General features: G+C 45.4%; 1 protein-coding gene across 1 annotated transcript in view; it reads right to left on the bottom strand.

Moving 5' to 3' along the window:
• ZNF236 (zinc finger protein 236) overlaps window positions 1-23,165 on the bottom strand; it is a 195,569-nt gene that overhangs the window by 871 nt on the left and 171,533 nt on the right. Inside the window, exons 30-31 of the mRNA XM_065398160.1 lie at window positions 22,949-23,143; window positions 16,709-16,838 (exon numbers count right to left, since the gene is read on the bottom strand). Coding sequence (XP_065254232.1) covers window positions 16,709-16,838; window positions 22,949-23,143 — 325 coding nt within the window. The remainder of the gene's footprint in view (window positions 1-16,708; window positions 16,839-22,948; window positions 23,144-23,165) is intronic.

Below are 23,165 nucleotides of genomic sequence, written 5' to 3'. Positions count from 1 at the left end.
CAAAACTGAACTATTCTCAGACTTAAAAGTTGTGCCATTAAAATTCTGCTAGATTTGCAATAAAATACTAAATGTGATCCACATCCTCTGTGCCAAGAGGTGAATGATCTCCATACAAGTAATATAAAAGCAAATAAACTTTTCCATAATTTGCTAGACTTGTTTTTTTTATTCACAAGAATAAACTCAATTTCAATTAGAACTTATTCATTTCTAAACAAACTTATATACCCAAAACAGACCATTACTTAGATGGTAGGTCTACACACATTTTATTTTTTTATATTATATATAAATTATAGCACAGTGCCATAGCTCTGCTATAGTTATTGTTAAGTGTGTGTGTGTATCAAATAGTTTGTTTTCTTTAACGGTTTATGAAGCACCTTTTAAATATACAAATGTAACATATTTTTCTTATTGAAGAGTGCAATCAAAGAAAATCAGAAATTTCTTATCTGGTAATTTTCTGTTAGCAGCTTCCCTCTTCATTAATCACTAATGGGTAAATGCTATCCCAACCAGGGTGGATACAATTTGTGATTTTAAAAAAAAATGAATTTTTTAATTTAAATCAGTTTTTTTTTTTTACTTAAATTGGATTTTTATTTAAATTAAATCAATTTTTCTTTTAAAAAATAAACCTATTTAAAATTACAACATATATTAAAGCCCAAACTTACTATAATTTAGTAAAACCGTTTAAATTAATTTTTTAAAAAATATTTAAACAGTAAATATTTGCTGCTGAAGTTTTAAAGAAAGTCAATCAAGTCTAAATCACTGGCTAAGCACCTGGAACCAGAGTTTGCCAAAATGCTAACCCAGGTATAATCTAATCTAAGCATCAAGACAACCTGATACAATGAATTAACCAGGCCACCAGAAAAATTCTTCCAAAGCTGAAGAAACATTCTAGCAACCGATTATTAGCATCAAGACAACCTGATATAATGCATTATTTAACCTTTAGAGAATATGTCTACATTTTCCTTTAGAGAAAGATTTCCATTTGTAGTTTGGTCATTTACTAGACCAGGGGTAGGCAACCTATGGCACGCGTGCCGAAGGCGGCATGTGAGCTGATTTTCAGTGGCACTCACACTGCCCGGGTCCTAGCCACTGGTCTGGGGGGCTCTGCATTTTAATTTAATTTTTAAATGAAGTTTCTTAAACATTTTAAAAACGTTATTTACTTTACAAACAACAATAGTTCAGTTATATATTATAGACTTATAGAAAGATCTTCTAAAAATGTTAAAATGTATTACTGGCACGCGAAACCTTAAATTAAAGTGAATAAATGAAGACTCGGCACACCACTTCCGAAAGGTTACCGACCCCTGTACTAGACTATCCAAGTGGGCTGAATGAGGAGAGAAGCTACGCAACAAAAAGACAATTATCAGGTAAATTACATATTCTGTTGCGCAGCTTCTCTCCTCATTCATCACTAACAGAAGTAGCGAGCAGTGAATCACAGAAGTGTGGGGCAGAACAAGCAGAGTTTTAATTATTATAGTAGATAACAGGCAGGAATGACAAGGCATTATCTGGGAACCAACTCAGCTGTACCTTCCTACCAAAGGAAGCAAAGGAATGGAAAAAACGTACTTTTAAAATCATCCTCAGACTAGGCTCATGACCTGTGAATAAGTTCTGCCGGTTGCCTAGCATACCAGCTGGTGCACAATTTTAACATCTCGCCTGAGGCAATTCTGAGGCCCTAAGGCCTTAGCGTTTTGGACTTAATGAGATGAAAAGAGACACCTGGCATGTGAACTCCATATGTTTGAGATATCTTCTAAGTCCCATGAAAGCCCATTTATGGCATACTCTTCCAAAGGAGTACTAACGGTTAGAACAAAATGATGGAAGAACTATTTCCAGGAATAGTGGAAAAAGGAACTTACTTGAACAGAAAATTTTCTGAAGCTACAAGAGTAATTTGATATTGTGGTTCTTTTAGAGACGGGGAATCAATTCCAAAAACTACCTATTAGAGGTAATAAGAGCCAGTCAGAAGCATGGCTAGTCTTCCATTGATTAATCTTGGCATCTGATACTCAAATGGAGAGTCTGTTGTGCTACATACAGAATACCACTAGGGCTGGTACCTGCATTTCTATTGTGCTTGGTTGTAGGGCTTCTATCAAACATTCTGGAGAAACAATAAGGTAGCTGAGATCACTAGAACTTTGTGATTATTATTATAATTCGCTGCTACGTAGTTTCACATTCTTCTGGAACAGCTGGTATTGGCCAATGCTATTGTCAGGATATTGGACTCAATGGACCACTGGTCTGATTCCATATGGCCATGTTTGTGGGGAGTGAGGTTTGTATTATTTGTCATGCTGACAATTTTGTTGGCTTGGGAAAAAATGCATCTAGATTTCCTTGGAAATTTCTGCTTCAGTTTTTTACTTCCGTTAAGGCAACTGGTCCCTTCTTGGACACCTCCAGTACTGGTAGCGACTGATGGACTGCTATGCTGGCTTTGACACTGATGTGTACTCAGATTTTGGAAATTTGTCTTCTAGATATGCTCCCCACCTTACAAAACTTGCTTACACAGTGAATATGCAATGGTCTAGAATGAAAATTAGGTTGACTTTCTGCATGTTATTTGTACTTAAACTGCCTGTTGGGATTCCCTCCAAGACTTCTTTCCACTCAGCTTCCCAAGAACTCAGTTCGACTTCAGATTTTTTCACTGAGATATTTTTATTTGGTATACAGCAAAGCTACGCTGAGTTGATCAGACTCAAGATTAGTGGGTGGGTATAGGAAATACCACACATCCAAAGTTACACAGAAAATCTTTTCCTTTATATAGATTTACACATTATATTGTATTTACTATATATTGTATCACACGTTTTGGGATTGGCTTGGTCACTTTGTAGGAACCAATCCCTGTACAGCATGCTCTGTCCACATGCTGACTATTTGGATATGATGTGGGAATGACACTAATTTTGCATTGTATAAGGTGTGTGGTTCCACGTTCTCAGAAGCAATTTCTGCACTTCATTTTGAGAAATCCACTCTGCGAAAGAAGCCAATGTACGACACCAGCAATCCTAGCTATCGGAGATAAATGGCTATGGATGACCACTGCCAAGAAATGACTGATGCAATGAAGCTCTGGATCTTTTCCATGATGGTAAAAGTATGGCCAGAGATATGTCTTTGTCCCCTACGTGAGCAATTCTCTACATTTGGTTCAAAAGTTTCTCTAGATTTCAAAAAATTGGTAGGTATGAATTCTCTCCAGCAGCTCTCTAGTTATGAATAGGTCTGCTTCACTGGACAGGACACTGGCTTGTTGTGTAAGTGTGTAACTTGAGACCTATGCCTGTGCTGTGACTACCGCCAGTTTTTTCTTAAGACTGGAAGCAGCAGGTGGATCAAAAGGAAGAGTCTTGTGCAGGAATCATGAGCGCTCTCACACAATGCTCTTTTTGTCTTTGTCATGCTGACAATTTTGTTGGCTTGGGAAAAAATGCATCTAGATTTCCTTGGAAATTTCTGCTTCAGATTTTTACTTCCGTTAAGGCAACTGGTCCCTTCTTGGACACCTCCAGTACTGGTAGCGACTGATGGACTGCTATGCTGGCTTTGACACTGAGGGCAGAGGCCACCATGCTATTTCAGCTGCTAATTTCTCTAATGTTCTTGGAAAAGCAACTGTGTTCTCTTCATCTTTAAATTCTCTCTCCCTCTCTCCTTCTGAAGTGCTCAGAAGCTCCTGCCTGAGCTTTTCTGCATTTGAGTCATGGCTCCTGGAAGCAAGGGAGGACTTGACTTGCGGATCCAAATCTGAGGCCTGTACCCAGGGGGTCAGCATGCAGTGCAAGATTTGCCCTTTGCAGAACCTGTAAATGCTGCCATAGGGAGCACTGTTTACATAGTCTGGTGTTTGAAGACACTGCAGTCCTGGAGACAAGGTGCTGCAGCAGATTGAAACCACCATGCTGCCAAATACCTGCTTGGGAGCGAGGGGGGAAGGAGGAAGAGGACAGATAAGTCACTATTGCATGAAAATGAATAAAAATTAAAAAGTTATAAAACCAAATTGTCAAGAGAAACTGAATCACCAGAGGCAGAAAATCTGGTGGCCTTGAGTTCAAGGCCAGGGCTTAGTCCTGGGCCCTACAGTAGGTGTGCATGCTTGCCACGTGCACCGGTGGCGGAAGTTTTTCCCTTAGCAGTACCCGTACTGGGGGAGCCCCGCGGCGACCCTGGAGTGGCGCCTATATATCGTGCTATAAGGGGAGCCCCGGGCTCCCCCCACCTTCGGTTCCTTCTTGCCGGACAACTCTGACAGAGAGGAAGGAGAGCGGAGTGTGGAATAGACATGAGCAACACATCTCGAAGAACGCCAGTTATGGAACAGGTAACTGTCCTTTCTTCTTCGAGTGATTGCTCATGTGTATTCCACAGTAGGTGATTCCAAGCAATATCTGTTGGAGGTGGGTAGGAGTTCACGATGGTTCGGGACAAAGTACCGCCCTGCCGAACCCAGCGTCATCCCTAGACTGGGAGACGATCACGTAATGCGAAGTAAATGTGTGAACTGAGGCCCAAGTGGCCGCCCTACAAATGTCCTGGATGGGGACATGGGCTACATAGGCAGCTGATGAGGCCTGAACCCTCGTAGAGTATGCCCTGATGATTGGTGGCGGGGGAATCCCTGCCAGATCATAGCACGTGCGTATGCATGCGGTGATCCAGCGGGAAAGCCGCTGGGTGGAGATAGGCTGCCCTTTTGCCCGCTCGGCCGAGGCAATAAAGAGTTGAGAGGATTTCCGGAACGGCTTAGTCCGATCCAGATAAAAAGCCAACGCCCTACGCACATTGAGCGTGTGGAGGTGGCGTTCCTCGTTAGAGGAGTGGGGCTTAGAACAGAGCACGGGGAGAAAGATGCTCTGCTCCATATGGAAGACGGAGACCACCTTCGGGAGGAACGCCGGGTGTGGGCGGAGCTGGACTTTATCCCTATGGAAAACCATATAAGGGGTTTCTGAGGTTAAGGCCCTGAGTTCCGAGACACGTCGGGCCGACGTGATCGCCACGAGGAAGGCCACCTTCCACGAGAGGTGCGACCAGGAACACGTGGCTAGGGGTTCAAAGGGGGGCCCCATGAGACAGGACAAGACCAGGTTGAGGTCCCATTGCGGCACGGGGGGCCTAGCGTACGGGAACGAACGGTCAAGACCCTTCAGGAAACGGGAGGTCATTGAGTGGGAGAAGCCCGAGCGCCCCTGCACCGGTGGGTGGAAGGCCGATATGGCCGCGAGATGCACCCTGAGGCAGGTGCCAGTCCCTGGGCCCTAAGGGATAAGAGGTAGTCCAGGAGAGGTGCGGTGGAAGGGGAGACTCCCCGCTCACTCGCCCACCTGGCGAACCTGGACCACTTTGCCACAAACGTCTGACACGTGGACGGCTTCCTGCTTTCCAGGAGGACTCGCCTTACCTGCTCCGAACACCTGTTCTCCTCCTCATTCAGCCATGGAGCAGCCACGCTGTCAGGTGGAGCGCGGCCAGATTGGGATGGAGGAGGCGCCCCCCCGTCCTGGGAGAGGAGGTCCGAGCGGAGCGGTAGCGCCCTCAGGGGGGCCACCAAGAGGTGTAGGAGGGGCCCATACCAGTGCTGGCGGGCCCACGCCGGGGCTATGAGAATGACTCTCGCCTTGTCCGCTTTCACCTTCTGAAGGACCTTGGCGATGAGGGGAAACGGGGGGAAGGCATATAGGAGTTGGCCCGACCAGCTCAGGAGGAACGCGTCGGAGATCGCGCCTTCCCCCACCCCTCCCCTGGAGCAGAACCAGGGGCAACGCCGGTTCTGGCGGGTTGCAAACAGGTCCATCTGGGGAACTCCCCACTCTCGGAAGAGCCGGTGAGTGACCTCCGAGTGGAGCGACCACTCATACTGGGGGGAGAGACCCTGCTGAGGCGGTCCGCTTGCGTATTGTGGACGCCTGGGAGGTGAGCCGCCCTCAGGGAGATATCATGGGCTAAACAGAACTCCCATAGGTTCAGGGTTTCCTGGCAGAAGGCCAGGGAGCGAGTCCCGCCTTGCCTGTTGATATAATACATGGCGGCGGTGTTGTCCATGAGGATTCTGATCACCCTGTCCCCGAGGTGCGTGAGGAAAGCTACGCACGCCAATTGTACCGCCCTGAGCTCCTTGACATTTATGTGAAGGGACAAGTCCGGGGTCGACCACGTTCCCTGGGTTTGCACATCTCCCATGTGGGCTCCCCAGCCAAGGTCCGAAGCATTGGACATCAGGTCTATGGAGGGGTTGGCCTCCCTGAAGGGAACCCCTTTCAGCATATTGCTCGGGCAGGACCACCATAGAAGGGAACCTAGTATTGGGGACGGAACCGTGAGCACCTTGTCCAGACCGCCCCGAGCTTGGGAGAATTGGGAGGCCAACCATATCTGGAGGGGCCTCATACGGAGTCTGGCATGGCGGACCACGTAAGTGCACACAGCCATGTGTCCCAGAATCCGAAGACACGCCCTCGCCGTGGTCACTGGGAAGGCTGTGACCGAGGCGATGAGATCCCTTAGGTTCTCGAACCTGTCCAGGGGGAGAAAGGCTGTGGCCCTCGAGGAGTCCAGCAGGGCCCCAATGAACTCTATGCGCTGAACGGGCACTAATGTTGATTTGGTCTCGTTCACGACAAGGCCTAGATCGGCGCATGTTGACAGGAGCAGCTCCACGTGGGACTCTACTTCGAAGCGAGACTCTTCCTTGAGGAGCCAGTCGTCCAGGTAAGGGAAGATTTGTACCCCCTCCCGCCTGAGGTAGGCCGCCACCACGGACATACATTTCGTGAAAACTCTGGGAGCCATGGATAGGCCAAAGGGGAGGACCGCAAACTGGTAGTGGTCCATCCCCACCATGAATCGGAGGAAGTGCCTGTGCCCCTCGAAAATATGGACGTGAAAATACGCATCCTGAAGGTCCAGGGCCGCGTACCAGTCCCCCGGGTCCAGGGAGGGGATAATAGAAGCCAGGGATACCATGCGCAACTTGGAACAGGTTAGGAACCTGTTAGGTCGCGCAGGTCCAGAATGGGCCTAAGACCCCCTTTCGCCTTCGGGATCAGGAAGTATCGGGAGTAGAACCCTTTGCCATGGAACTCTATCGGTACCCTTTCCACCGCCCCCAGGTGAAGCAGCCAATCCACTTCCTGACCCAGGAGGCGGACATGTTCCGGGTCCCCTGGGGCCATCATGTAGGGGGGGTGATTTGGTGGGGGGTGAGGTGAACTGCAACACGTAGCCCTTGGAAATGGTACTGAGGACCCACTGATCCAAAGTTATGCGGGACCACGCCCTGTGGAAGTCAGGCAATCGGTTGCAGAACACAAACTTTATTAATCGGGGGATTTCCCTGGCAACAGGCCTGATGCCCCCCTGCAAATAATCAAAAACACCTCTTTCCCTGCCTCTCGCCCTTAGAGGGTCCAGGCTGCGGGGCAGAGCGGGACTGCCGCTGAGACCGATGTTTCTGGTCTCTGGGTCTTTTGTACGGGGCCTCATATTTGCTCCTCGCAGGTTGAGCCACCAGAAGCGATTTGGCCTTGTCCTTAGCCGGAGGGACGTAGAGGCCCAAGGTCTGCAAGGTGGTGCGGGAATCTTTCATCCCATGCAGTCTGATGTCCATCTGGTCTGCGAAGAGCGCCTTGCCATCTAATGGGAGGTCCTGCATCAGGGATTGGGCCTCCGTCGACAGCCCCGACAGCAGGAGCCACAACGCCCTGCGCATGGAAATTGCGGAAGCCATCGAGTGGGCCGCCGTGTCCGCAGCATCCGACGCCGCTTGCAGGGCCACTTTAGCTGCTGCCGACCCCTCTTCCACCAGAGCCTTGAAGTCCTTCCTGTCCCGGTCCGGGAGGAGGGGCTCAAACTTAGGCAGAGACTCCCACAGGTTAAAGTCGTACCTGCTCAGTAGGGCCTGGTGGTTGGCTACCCGAAGCTGGAAACTAGCCGACGAATAAAATTTTCTGTCAAAGGAGTCTACTCTCCTGGCTTCCTTGATTTTGGGGGTGGGCACGGGCTGGCCCTGACGCTCTCTGTGGTTTACCAATTCCACCACGAGTGAGTTGGGTGCCGGGTGGGAATAAAGGTATTCATGGTCCTTCGCCAGCACAAAGTTCTTCCTCCCAGCCTTCTTGGAGATTGGAACCAAGGAGGCAGGAGTTTGCCACAGGGAGTTTGAGATGTTGGCAATACCCTGGTGCAGAGGCAGGGCCACGCGGCCCCGTGCCCAGAGAGACAGGACGTTAAAGAGGAAATCAGACAGACCCTCCATCTACTCGGCCTGCAGCTGGAGGCTGGATACCACCCACTTTAGCAGGTCTTGGTGCGCCTTGAAGTCCTCCTGCGGGACTGATGGCGGAGGCGCCGCTATGGTGTCGTCCAGTGCCGGGGAAAGGGCCTGCATGGAGCTGAGCGCCTCGGTCGGTGCCCGGGCGTTGAGCCCCAGATCAGAGTCCGGGCGCAGGTCCGCCGACTCGTGACCCGCCGACTTGTCCCTTGGGCGGCCGGACAAGGCCGATGGAGCCTGGGATGCTCCGGCGACCGAACGGGCCCCCGTCTGGGCTGGCGCCGGTGGCCATGGTGCCCACTGGCACCACTGTCCTTGCCACAGGGTCCCCTGCCATTGGCCCGGCTGAGTGCCCAATGGCAGTATGTGTCCCGGCTGAATGGCGCGGACCGAGGATGGGTGCCGAAGAACGCTCGGTGCCCCAGGAGCGGTAGGAACGGTGCCTGTGATGTCGTCTCCCTCGGGACCTGGACCTCGAGGACCAGTACCCACCCGACGAACTGCTTCGGTACCCGTGACAGCGATGCGAGGCCCGGTCCCTTGACGCCGAGGTGCCCCGGCGGGAGTCTAGGGCGTGACGTCTAGTCGAGCGGGAGCTGGAACGGGAACGACAATGTCTGTCCCGTCGAGAGTGGCTTCGGTACCCACGCCTCGCATGTGAGTGTTCCCAGTGCCTCTCTCGGTGCCTACGCTCGCTGGCAGGCGGCGTAGAGGGTCCCCGCGACTCCCGTCCCGACGGCGGCCCAGACGATCTGGCCGGCATCGATGGTGGGCGGGAGCTGCAAGACGAGCGGCCGCTGCGCGCCGAGCAGTGCGGGGAGCGATCCTCGGACCGGGAACTGCGGCTGGCTGGAGAGGTCTGGTGGGCACCCAATGGAGACTTGCCTCGAGACCTGGGGCCCATACCCGGTTGTGCGCTCGGGACAGGCAGGGACATAATGTCCTTCGCAGCCTGCATCGCCCTCGGCATCAACGGCATCTGTACCGGTGGGGATGCCTGGGCCGACGGTACCGGGCTGCTCTGCTCCACACGAGTTGGAGCCTTGAGCCCGGGGGGGGACCAAGGGTTGCCCAGCGCGGGACCAGCCTCCCCCTTATCCTTATCACAGCGTCGTTGCGAGGCCGGGCCCTTCCCTTGCTTTCTAGAGGGAGAGTGGCACCGACTGGTTGAATGGGCCTCGCTACGTACCGACGACGCGGTGGCCGGCGCCGAGTCCGATCTGAGTACCGGCGTTGGGGCCAGTGCCAACTCCATCAGGAGAGCTCGAAGTCTAAGGGCTTGTCTTCACTACCCGCCTGGATCGGCGGGTAGAAATCGATCTCTCGGGGATCGAATTATCGCGTCTCGTCGGGATGCGACAATCGATCCCCGAATCGACGCGCGTACTCCACCAGCCCATGTAGGAGTAAGTGCCGTCGACGGGGGAGCCGCAGCAGTCGATTTGCCACCGTCCTCACAGCAGGGTAAGTCGGCTCGGATACATCGAATTCAGCTACGCTATTAGTCTTAAATCGACCCCCTCTCCCCCCCCCCCCCCCCCCCGTGTAGGCCTAGTCTAAAATCTCTCTCCTTCTTGGTCCTTGGCTTGAACGACCTGCAGATCTTGCAACGGTCACTAATGTAAGTCTCACCCAGGAAGCGAAGACACTCAGCGTGAGGGTCACTCCTGGGCATAGAACGGCGACAAGAGTCGCACGACTTGAAGCCTGGGGCACAGGGCATGCCCCGAGCCCACTAACAACTGAAGAACGATCCATGAATGGTACCACTAAGGTCGAGAAGAAGGGCTGCAGCAGAACTGGAGCACAAAGTTCCAACTACCTTCACTGGCGGCAAGAAGGAACGGAGAGTGGGGGGAGCCCGTGGCTCCCCTTATAGCACGATATACAGGCGCCACTCCAGGGGCCGCGGTGCTCCCCCAGTACGGGTACTGCTAAGGGAAAAACTTCCGGCACCGGTGCACGTAGCGAGCAAGCACACCTACTGTGGAATATACATGAGCAATCACTCGAAGAAGAACTTCATTCATTTCCAAAATTCACTTATCTGAGACAATTCCAGTCCATGTCACTCAAAAGAAGAATGAAACGTACTCAAAAGGGACTGAAGGAGGGAATAAGTCCACAAAGCATGATTCAAGGTTCTTATTAATTGGTTTTGTGTAAAATGGTCTGTAACTAAAACTGCAACTTGAAAATCAATTAAAAGGAGTATAGCAGTAGGAATATACTACCGACCACTTGACCAGGATGGTGAGTGACAAACGCTCAAGGAGATTAGAGAGACTACAAAAACAGAAAACCCAATAATAAGGGGGATTTCAACTAACTCTATGCTTACTGGGTTTGTCTCACCACAGGACAGGATGCAGAGATAAAATTTCTGGACACCATTAATGACTGCTTCTTGGAGCAGCTAGTCCTGGAACCCACAAAAGGAGAGGCAATTTTTGATATTTTTGATTTTGAATATAGCTGAACCACTTGGTGATAGCGACCACAATGTAATTTAATTTAATTTAACAATCGGAGGGCAGAAGGGGGGAAGAATAACAAAAGAACCCACCATAGTAGAATTTAACTTCAAAAAGGGGGAACTATACAAAAAATGAGGGAGCTAGTTAAATGGAAATTAAAAGGAACAGTCAGAAGAGTTAAATGCCTGCAAGCTGCATGGAAAAAAAGACCATAAATAAAGAGTAAACTAAATGTATACCCCAAATAAAAAACAAAAACAGTAAGAGGACCAAAATAATACCAACATGGTTAAACAGCAGAGTAAAAGAGGCAGTTAGAAGCAAAAAGGCATCCTTTAAAAAAATGAAAGTCAAATCCTACAGAGGAAAATAGAAAGGAGCATAAAGTCCAGAAGGTCAAGTGTAAAATAATTAGGCAGATCAAAAAAGAATTTGAAGAGCAAATAGCAAAACAGCATTTTTTTAAATTACATCAGATGCAGGAAGCCTGCCAACAATGAGTGGGGCCACTGGACAATCATGGTACTAAAGGAGCACTCAAGAAAGATGAGGCCATTGTGGAGAAGCTAAATAAATTCTTTCCTTCAGTCTTCATTGCAGCGAATGGGAGGGAGATTCCCAACCCTGAGCCACTCTTTTTAGTTGAAAAATCTGAGTAACTGCTGCACACTGAGGTTTCAGGAGGGTATATTTTGGAACAAATTGATAAATTAAACAGTAATAAATCACTAGAACCAGATGGTATTCCCCCAAGAGTTTTGAAGGAACTCAGATATGATACTGAAGAACTCACTGTGGAACATAACCTATCGATTAAATCAGCCTCTATACCAGATGACTGGAGGATTACTCAGATAATGCCGATTAAAAAAAAAAAAAAAAAGGCTCCAGAGACAATTTTAGCAAATAAAGGCCGGTAAGCCTAACTTTAGTACCAGACAAACTGGTTGAAATTATAGTAAAGAACAGAATTATCAGACACATACATGAACACAATATACTGGGGATGAGTCAACATGGCTTTTGTAAAGGGAAATCATGTCTCACCAATCTATTAGAATTCTTTGAGGGTGTCAACAAGCACGTGGACAAGGGTGATCCAGTTGGCATAGTGTATCTTGATTTTTGGAAAGCCTTTACCAAGATCCCTCACCAAAGGCTCTTAAGCAAAGTAAGCAGTCATGGGATAAGAGGGAAGGTCCTTTCAAGGATCAGTAACTGGTTAAAAGACAGAAAGCAAAGAGTAGGAATAAAGAGTCAGTTTTCACAATGGAAAGTAGTAGAGTAGCAGGGTCCCTCAAGGATCTGTACTGGGACTTGTGCTGTTCAACATATTCATAAATTATTTGGAAAAGGAAGTAAAAAGTGAAGTGGCTAAGTTCGCTGATGATACAAAAATACTCAAGACGGTTAAGTCCTTAAGCTGACTGTGAAGAGTTACAAAGAGATCTCACTAAACTGGATGACTAGACAACAAAATGTCAGATGAAATTCAATTTTGACAAATGCAAAGTAATGCACACGGTACATCCAAAATGATGGGGTCTAAATTAGCTGTTACCACTCAAGAAAGACACCAGTCATCATAGCTACTTCTCTGAGAACATCTGCTCTATGTGCAGCGGCAGACAAAATAAGCTAATAAAATATCAGGAACCATTAGGGAAAGGGATACATCTCAAAAACAATACATTAGAACTGGAAAAATTATACAGAAGGGCAACAAAAATGGTTAGGGGTATGGAACAGTTTCCATATGAGGAGAGATGAAAAAGATTAAGATGGTTCGGCTCAGGAGAGAGACGACTAAGGGGGAATAGTATAGAGATCTTTAAATAATGTATGAGTGGAGAAAGTGAATAGGGAAACGTTATTTACCCCTTCACATAACACAAGAATCAATGGGGTACACTCAATGAAATAACATAAGGAAGTACTTCACACAATGCATAGTCAGCCTGTGGAACTCATTGCCAGGGGATGTTGTGAAGGCCAAAAGTATAACTGAGTTCAAAAAGGCATTAGATAAATTCATGGAAGATATTAGCCAAGATGGTTAGGGACATAACCCATGCTCCAGGTGTGTCCCTAAACCTCTGACTGCCAGAACCTGGGAACGGACAACAGGGGATTGATCACTCTATAATTGCCCTGTCCATTCTCTCTGAAGCAACTGGCACTATTCACTATTGGAAGACAGGATACATGGACCATGGTCTGACACAGTATGGCCATTATGTTCATGAATATACACGAAAGCCTGATGTCACAGAAGCATATCTGTGTTTCCAGATCTTGGAACTATAATCAAAGCATCTGAATCGGTAAAGAAAATCAAAGAGAACATTTATACAAAATAAATGTAGTTGGTCACTTATTTTCTGTATTCCCTTTGCTATTTCAAAAATTAATGTATGACTATTAGGGCTGTCAAGTGATTAAAAAAATTAATCGATTAATCGCGTGATTAAAAAAATTAATCGCAATTAATCGCACTGTTAAACAATAATATAATACCATATATTTAAATATTTTTGGATGTTTTCTACATTTTCAAATATATTGATTTCAATTACAACACAGAATACAAAGTGTGCAGTGCTCACTTCATATTTATTTTTTATTACAAACATTTGCATTGTAAATAAACTTCAGATCACCTCACTGAAGTACTGTAGTGCAATCTCTTTATCATGAAAGTTGAAATTACAAATGTAAAATTATGTAAAAAAGAATAACTGCACTTCACAATAAAACAATGTAAAACTTTAGAGCCTACAAGTCCACTCAGCCCTACTTCTTGGTCAGCCAATCACTCAGACAAACAAGCATTCAGTGTTGGGGGGGGAGGAGGGAAGTAAGCAATGACTTGTGCAGGAGGAGGGCCTGGGAAGACAGGGGGTGACAATGGGGAGGAGCAAGCAATAATTTGTGCAGGAGGAGGGTGAGGAAGGTGTCTTGTGCTGCTTCTGGAAGGGTGGTTTCTGGTCCTGGGCTCGCCAGGCTCGACTCCTTTTACTGAGCTAGGTGGGCTCCCTTCAGCTGCGTGAGCCCTTGTTTGCAAGGGAGGGTGGATTTTACCTCAGGGACTCATCATACTGCAGAGGAGGAGAGGCTGGTGCGGGGAGGCTGAGCTTGCCAGGCCCATGTTCTCTATGGGGTACCCCCAGAGCGAACGGCCGGCTAGAGCAATGGGGCACGACGCGGGGGGGTGGTCCCGTGAGTGAGGGGCCGGCCAGGAACAATAGGGTACAGGCTGGCTAGGGTGACAATACGTCCTGTTTTGGCCAGGACAGGCCCCCTTTTCAGCTCTGTCCCAGCCATCCCTAGTTTTTCACCAAAATTGGGCATTTGTCCCGGCTGCAAGGCAGAGCAGAGGGTGGCAGCTGCTCCCTGGTGATCAGCTGAAGGCAGCACTGCCCGCCAGCAGGAAAGTGGAGAAATCTGCTGCTGGCGGGCAGTGCTGGCTTCAGAGCTGACCCCTGGGTGGCGCAGAGCTTGGGGGGTGGGGAGAGAAAGAGACATCAGCCTCAGACAGGGAAGACACGGAGCTCGGGGGAAAGGGCATCAGCCTCAGCCAGGGGAGGCACGGAGGTCAGGGGTGGGGATCAGCCTCAGCTGGGGGAGGTGCGGAGCTCGGGGGGGAGAGATCAGCCTCAACCAGGGGAGGCGTGGATCTCGGGGGGGAGGGGGCAGCTCCCCCCCCGTTTTTTTCTCCGCCGGCAGCACTCCCCCCCCTTTTTCTTGCTCCACCGCCGCCCCCCCCGCCGCCCCCATGTGTCCCGATATTTTCTTCCTCTCATCTGTTAACCCTACAAGGGAGAGCCCTGGCCATCCTGTTTTTACCTTACAAAATATGGTCACCCTGGGAGCAGCTCATGCTGCCCTCCCGCCCAGAGGGTCTGCGATTAACACGTGTTAAAAAAATTAATGCGTTAACAGTAGTTAATTGACAGCCCTAATGACTATATTTCCTCTTATCAATACAATCTCTGCTCCTCTGTTACTTGCTAGTTCTGTGTTGGGAGCACACTGCCTGTACTTCCTTTCACTCAGACCTTTTTCCCTATCTTCCTATTCACAGAACGTAGCAGCTGCTGAAGACTAGCTTCCATACAGGCCATTTCAGGATCCTACTTTCAAGATGCAGTTTTAGATACACCATGTAGCAGAAGTAATGGGCTTAAATTGCAGCAAGGGAGATTTAGGTTGGACATTCGGAAAAACTTCTTAACTGTCAGGATGGTTAAGCACTGGAATAAATTGCCTAGGGAGGTTGTGTAATCTCCATCATTGGAGATTTTTAAGAGGTTAGACAAACACCAGTCAGGGATGGTCTAGATAATACTTAGTCCTGCCATGAGGGCAGGGGACTGGATTAGATGACCTCTCGAGGTCCCTTCCAGTCCTATGATTCTATGTAAATTAGACAATTTTACACAACATTTATTAAAGACAGCAGTGCCCAACCTTTTCAGCTTGAGGGTCAAACATTATTTTAAAAAGGTTAAGAGACACAAACTACTGAGGGGCAGAGAATTGTTCCACTCCCTTACCAATACTCAGGCACCACAAAGGGGAGGGAAAAATAATTTAAAAATCCCATGTTGGGATCCTTCCACTATGAGAAAGTCCCTAGAAAGCACAGAGCTATCTCCTATACTTCCCTCTCTGCAGCAGAGGAGCCTGCAGAGGGCAAGGAGAGGATGGCTGAAGCCTGCACTCTGGCTATCCCTCAGGTGGTGCCATCATCTCTAGGGAACTACTGCCACCTGATTTCCTAATGCAAATGAGACACAGAGAATCGGGGAGCTATAACTAGAGGTTGGTTCTCAGCTTCTCCTCCTTTTTCCCCTCTCCTTGGCTGCCCTGGGTATCTAGCTGTGTACAGGAAAGGAGCAATCCTTTGCTAGAAGCTCCCCTCTGCTTGGGCACAGTGAATCAAGCTTCTGCCCGGACATCCTTGGGCCTCCCACAGCCTATCAGGGAAGCAGGAAATTGAGTAGTCAGTTAGTAACTTACTTCCCTGTTTTTGCAATCCAACAGCCAGCTGGGCTGCTATTGAGCAACGGGTAGAGGTGAAAAGACAGCAGCTGCTCAGAGCTCATGCCAGAGCTGATTGTAAGGTCTTGTCTACACTACCACTTAAGTCGACATAAAAAAAAAAACCCTGAGCAACGTAACTTACATCTACTTAACGCGGTGTCTACACCGCACTATGTCTGTGGGAGATGTTCTCCCATCAACATAGCTTCTGCCTCTCGTTGAGGTGGATTAATTACGTCGATGGGAGAGAACTCTCCCGTCGACTTACCGCGTCTTCATCAGAGATGATTAATTGCAGCAGCGCCGATTTAGTGCAGTAGTGAAGACAAGCCCTAAGATGTAGAGGAGACAGTGTAAGGCAACAGGCAACCTGAGTCACAGGTTGGACATCACTGAATTAAAATAATTAGTGTAAGTATTTTCTTGGAAAATATAGTACAAGCTATAGAATAGAAATCATGTACTTACTGCCTCTACAGTCTTGGGAAACAATCCATCACAGAGTAAGACACTAGTATTAAGTTTGAGGAAACAAGTAATCTTTGAATGACAATGGAGTATGATTCATAGGACTGAATTCATGTAGGCAGACGGCGCCTACTTTGTGTGTGCACCACCACTGGCCGTTGTTTTTCTTTGCTTTTTGCTGTTTTCAGATATTAAGGGCTCTAGCTTTTTTCCAACAATCCTGAGACCTAGAAGCTTTTTTATTATTATTTATGAAAACTGATATTCTTATATATCCATATGAATCCAGGAGCAGCTTTAAGTAAAACATCAAATATCAGAAGATCCATAATAAAATCGCAAGAGCAGGCAACAGTGTAGATATTACCTGTGTGGATGCGGCTATGCCTCTCCAGCTGACTTGGTTTAGCAAAAGCCTTTTCACAAGTATCACATTTAAACACTCGTGGCTTCTGGGAACTTAGTGAAGGTCCAGCCTGATGGGTTTGCATGTGCTCCTAATCAAAATATGGAAGAGGAAATGGCTTTATAAATTCATTTTTTAACAAACATGTTTATTTATATTTTTGGACCAATAGCAGAGGACTTTAGTCATCAACAGAAATAAGAGTGAGGAAGATAGAAGCTGATATTCTGTTCTTTAAAAATGGCAGAGGTCATTTTCTAAATGAAATCTGAGTAATGGTTGAGTGATGCAAGAAGATTTTCTTTGTCATTCCATGTAGTTTATATACTTTTGTTATCACAGTTAACAGGCTAAACATTCATCTGGCATTTGAGAAGTCCTTTCCCACACCCAGAAGGCATATTTTTGAGCAAATGAGATTTAGCCTTCAACATTTGGTTCACTGTAGTTATTAATGGTGTTTATAATAGGTGTTTCTGACATACACGCAAATGGTGGGATTTTTTATTGCTTTGTGTGTTAACTGAACGCTGAACATATGGGGTAATCTTGTACATATTAGACAGCTGAAGCAAAATAAAGCCATCCATTTGTGCGGTACTATTCCTTGAAATTGTTTCTATGTTTTCTTTAACCAAATCCCTTTCCTCCTCACTGTTTACATCTAGAGCCCACAAAAAGGGTTTCTAACAGAAGCAGCTTCTGGGATTCTTGTAGTATTCGATATAATGTCAAATTCTGCCCACAGATATAAGCAAACAAAACTTTATAGGACACAATTTTCAACAATTCATTTTTTACGTATTTGATCCCGCGTGACTCATCCTTTTAATTCTTCCCTGATGCTGTATATGCATGGGCATGCAGGCACATTAAATAACATCAGGAATAACGAAACATCAGGGATGATTAATCATTTTGCACACCTGGAAGCTCTGGTTCCACAAATTACATAATCCATTAAATATGACAACAACTAACTCTGCCCATTCAATGCTTAAGCTCCTGCTATAAAGAAAAAAAAAAATCATATTTGATAATTTTGTGTCTGTTAAATAGCATATTCAGAACTTTTGGAGAATAATTAGGTCTTCTGCAGAATTTAGAGACAGCTGAAACTTGTTGCTTAACAACTACATCTATTTTGCCATGCCCATTCCATTCGGCCACCAGATGAATGCTTCCAAAACATTAAACTTGAATCATAACTTGCTAAAATGGGAAGAAGGATGTTGGCAAAATGGAGAGGTTCAGAGAAGAGCCACAAAAATGATTAGAGGTTTAGAAAACATGCCTTATAATGAATGACAGACTCAAGGAGCTTAATCAAACAGAAGATTAAGGAGTGACTTGATTACAGTCTATATGTACCTAAATGGAGAAAAAATATTTAATAATGGTATCTTCAGAGTCTGGCAGACAAAAGTATAACACAATCCAATGGCTGGAAGTTGAAGCTAGACAAATTCAGACTGTAAATAAAGCGTACATTTTTAACAGTGAGAGTAATCATTGGAGCAGTTTACTAACACTTTTAAAATCAAGATTGGATGTTTTTCTAAAATATATGCCCTGGAGATTATTTGGAGGATGTTTGGGCCTATGTTATGGTGCAGGTCACACTAGATGATAACAACAGTATTTTTTGGCCTTGGAATCTACGAATCTATGAAATTAACATCCCTTGATTAAAACAGCTATATAACTGGGCTAAACCTTAGTCAATTGGGCAGGATGGACTAGTGAAGATGCTGTTTAGCAGAAAAAAAAATTACACAAAACATTTTAATTTCCAGCCCATTGCATCTTAATTAGTCCCAACTCCGTGACTTCTGAGTAGTGAGCAGTAAGAATAAGAATGACTATTACAAAGATATAATCAGAAAAATATCTGTGTCATAAATATATAAATAATCTCAAGTATTTTATCATAATGGGTTAGCCTCCCTGACAAAAACAGGCATTTCAAAGCTCTTCTGGTGTAGCAGGGAATTTCTACACTCAAGATGCTGATATTTACCTAACAGAATTGGATGTGATCTCTTAAAAGAATTAGTTGCTTAGAGGTGATATAAGATTTTCTTATACTCTCCCTTGTAAGCCTTTGTACCAAGATGGTCTGGGCCCCTTGCAGAGCTAGGCATCTGTCCCCACACTTCTGAGATGTCTCGCTCAAAAAAGTATGAGTTGGCTGTACTTCCATAGGTGAATAAATCCACTTGTGGTATCCCCAAAATCTTTTTGGTTTTTATTTGGAATACTATTTTGTTCAGGGCCCATTCTGAGGTCTCTCCCCTCCAGCAGCAAACCAGGTAACCTTTTGATGTGCAGGAATCTTATGAAAATCTATTGTATTGTATCTGCTGAATTGTTTCTAGTGTTTCATTTTCAGAGGCTAACTCCTTGCTTTTCCCTGGCTACGTATATTTGCTATTGTTGTAGTGTTGCCTGATTGATTAGATGTCCCCCACCCCTTTGTGTTCAAATGTTTGGAATTAAAAACAGAAAAACTATGTCATGCTTAGTTTTTTTCCCCGTTCTGGCCAATATCCCTGGATTGAAAATTGTTGGACATAGGCTCCATAAACCTATAGGCTCACATTGGCTTTGATCACCTTGCCATATGACCTTGCATGAGGCGACTATGTGCATTCTTCATTTCTTCCACCAAACGGAGGGAACTCGGAGGGAACCAATTTAGTGACTACTGTTCCTCACTGTTTTACATTGAGGTCAAATGCTTGGAGTGGTCTTATATACAGCCTTGCCCAGGCAGGATCCCAATACATGACACCAGTGGTAATAGACAATGTATCCTGGATTGCTGGGACTGGATGTCTTTGAATCTACAAGGTTTTATCTTGGAATTTAATTCCTGGGTTAGAACAATTATGTCCCAGACATATAGAGGGTATTTCTTTCCTAGGTAGTATATTCTCTGGAATTCGATTCAGTATACTTCAGGTTCATGATGTAACCATGTTCCTAGAGAACTATCTGGGCTCTCTGTGTTGCTAACTTTGAGATCTGACTCTTATCAGTATGTTGTCCAGAAATAGCTAACAGATGGGTGCCTGATGACCACCTCCCTACTGGCTTTGTGAAAATCCTTGGAGTTAACAACAGGTGAAATGGAAGTGTTCTAAACTGGAAGTGGTGTCTTATCTATATGTAAATAGAAAAACCTGCAATGGCAACCTCCAAACTTGCAGGTATATTTTTACCGGCTCTTACATGGGAGAATGCAACTGTTAACATTTCCATTCTGAATCTGGATTTCTTCATATTTGTTGTGATGTTTGTGGTCTAGTAACGCCCTCATTGTGGGATCTGCTTTTTACCATGAAGTCATGGTAGAATCTTTCTGGTAATGGGACAGTTCCTTTGGCCCCAAGTCAGAGAAAATACAGCTTTTTTTTTTGGATAGTTTGATGTTTACCGGCATTGAGAGAGGGAATGATTATGAAAAAAAGCAATTTAAGTTTAAACTAATCGATGAGTGAACCCTCACTGCAGCACAGGATTTGTCTTGTTTGTTGAGGCAGTCAAACTGGATTGGAAGCAAAAGAAGACTGCTTCCCAGGACTTTTACTGACATGCAGTTCTTTTTTTTTTGCCAGTCACCAGATGAGAAGGACCTCCAGTGTTTCTGTTCCAGGCATCTACCTCCAGTGTTTCTGTTCCAGGACCATCTTTCTACTGGTTTCCATATTTCTTTTGGAATATGTTGCTGAGAACAGGGCTAAAGAACTACTTCCAGTAGCTGGGACTGAACTCTTTCCCTATGGTTCTTAGAAGAATTTGACAGGGAATGTTTGTATTTTTCTATATTCTCTGCTATTTTCATACGTGGGCTTCAAGTATCCTTTCATCAGAAAACACAGGACCTGCTTTAAGTAGTTATTTGCTGTCCAGTGTCTGAGTCGTATTTGCATCCTAGCAACTGAGGGCATTAGAGGCCACAGCCTCACAGGAAAATGCATTCGAGTGTGTTCTATGAAGGATGTGGTTACTGTAATCTCTCATTATGAAGAAACTTTACCTGGTTAAGGGATCTGCATAGGGTTGCTCTAGCACAGAGGTCGGCAACCTTTCAGAAGTGGTGTGCCGAGTCTTCATTTATTCACTCTAATTTAAGGTTTCGCGTGCCAATAATACATTTTAACGTTTTTTAGAAGGTCTCTTTCTAAAAGTCTATAATATATAACTAAACTATTGTTGTATGTAAAGTAAATAAGGTTTTTAAAATGTTTAAGAAGCTTCATTTAAAATTCAATTAAAATGCAGAGCCCCCCGGACCGGTGGCCAGGACCCGGGCAGTGTGAGTGCCACTGAAAATCAGCTCACGTGCCGCCTTCGGCATGCGTGCCATAGGTTGCCTACGCCTGGTCTAGCAGATCAAATGTGTGCCACAGCTGCTTGCATCAAGACAGTGACAGATTCAAAACTCTGTGGCAAAGTGAGCTTTCAAAGAAGCCATCTCTGCATCTGCCTTTGAGGTCAGGGTCAGATTCCCCTTCAGACCAATAAAATTTTATAAAATCTCATTAGGTGTTTACAAATCCTCTTGGTTTTAAGTGAGACAGTGTCACTTACCTAATTATATTCTCCAGATAATTTTGACATGGCAGGTTTGCTTCCCTTTACCTGGCTGAATACCCTGCATTTCTGCACAGGGTAACAAAATAGGCAGGGGTTAATAGTCTTTCCTGCATGTCCTGTTCCTTCTTTTCAAGTTTGATGCAAAAAGAGCTGTTTTTTCTAGAAATAAGCCTGACGAGTACTGCAAAATCTCAAGTTTTTTCTTCTTAGATTTTTATTTCAAGGTTTCTTCCTTTTGACATTGCTCAGCTTTTTGTGAAGGTCCATGCCTTGTGTTTAAGAATGGAGTGCCTTTAAAAAAAAAAGTTAAGCTAGTAACAAGCCAGTTTCTCTTCCCCATCTACCTCCGAGGAAAGGAAAATCTATTTAAATATGATTGTCTGACAATTTTTGCATGTTTGACAGCATGTCTGCCTGTTTCCCCAGGCTGGAGAGAACCCTCTTTAGTACTAAAGTAGGGACTGCATGAGTTTTGGTAAAGTTATCTTAAAGAAGAGCTGTTCTTATAGAAGTGGAGGTATTGGCATTTACCTCAGTCTGAAGTGTAAAAAGAGCATCTACATCAGAAGTGCAGCAATTTTGTAGATGTAGCCTTCCTGATACCTGTAATGAATGCTCCATGCTTGCTGCTGAAAAATTCTTGCTGTGCTAGAATTATTCTGGAACATTATTTATATGCCATGGTTTTATGAAGGTCATCTGTGGACCGAGAATAAGTCTGGCAGAGCTCACTCTTTGCCGAGGAAAGGAGGGGAGCTTCAGAGATGAATTTTTGCCTTTTAAGAGAGTATTTGTTTACCTAGCCACATGCAGCAGCGAAAGGGAGTGGCAAAAGAGCACTCTGAGAACAATAATTAGAAAACTCCAAAGTAAAATAATATTTACTCCTTCTTGTAAAGCCCAAATACTATGAGACTGCTCACTCTTTCCAGAAATTCTGAAAAAACACTAAGACGATAGTAACAAAATAAGGAAAGTAAAAAAAAAAAAAAAAACCACTTTGGAAAGCAGGAGCCTTCATACTTGCTATCTGCCCTGATGCAGAAGGCAGAACAACTGGAAGTCAAATGGACCTGGGTACTAAGCCACAAGCCTCACCGGTCTCCATATTCTGCAAAGAGAGGAGACACCCAGAAGTCAGGACTAATGGAGATGGTCTGAATTATATTTGCAGAATTAAAGTTAATTTCTGTTTCAATACATTTCACCTACAGAGTTAAACACCATTAGAAAACTGAAATATTGAATTAATAGTCTCTTTGAAAATGCAAAACAATATAATTCCCCACAAATATATTTGTTTTGGTATTTTTAATAATTCTAGAGGCACTATTATTTACATGCCAGAATAGTGTCTTTTAAAGTATTTCAGTAGAGATCTGCGGTACAAAAAGATATATCTATTGCTACAGAGAGAGAGAGAGAGAGAGAGAGAGATTTTTGCACAGAAAAGCTCATGTGATGCATGTCTTGCGCCCTAATACCAAAAAGGAAAGATTAAGCAGATGACAAGTATCTTTAATTAATTTACATGACTAAAAATCTAGAGCAAAAGAATGAGTGAACATATTAACCGGGAATTAAGTTATTACCAAGTACCTTGAGATGTGTTGCCCGTTTGAAGGCTTTATTGCAAACATGGCACACATGAATTCTCTCCTTGCCATGAACCTCTTTACTGTGGTGCATTAACATCGTGGCTGAAGAAAAGGTCTGACTACATTCAAAACATTGGTGTACACGGCCCTCTTTTTCTTGATTACCCTTAGTCAGGTTAGAAGAAACCTCAGCCACCTGTAACAATTTATAAAACATG

The sequence above is a fragment of the Emys orbicularis genome, chromosome 2, assembly GCF_028017835.1.
Source record: "Emys orbicularis isolate rEmyOrb1 chromosome 2, rEmyOrb1.hap1, whole genome shotgun sequence".
NCBI lineage: Eukaryota > Metazoa > Chordata > Testudines > Emydidae > Emys > Emys orbicularis.
Note: the sequence above shows the minus strand (reverse complement) of the source record. Positions and strands in the feature narration are given on the sequence as shown.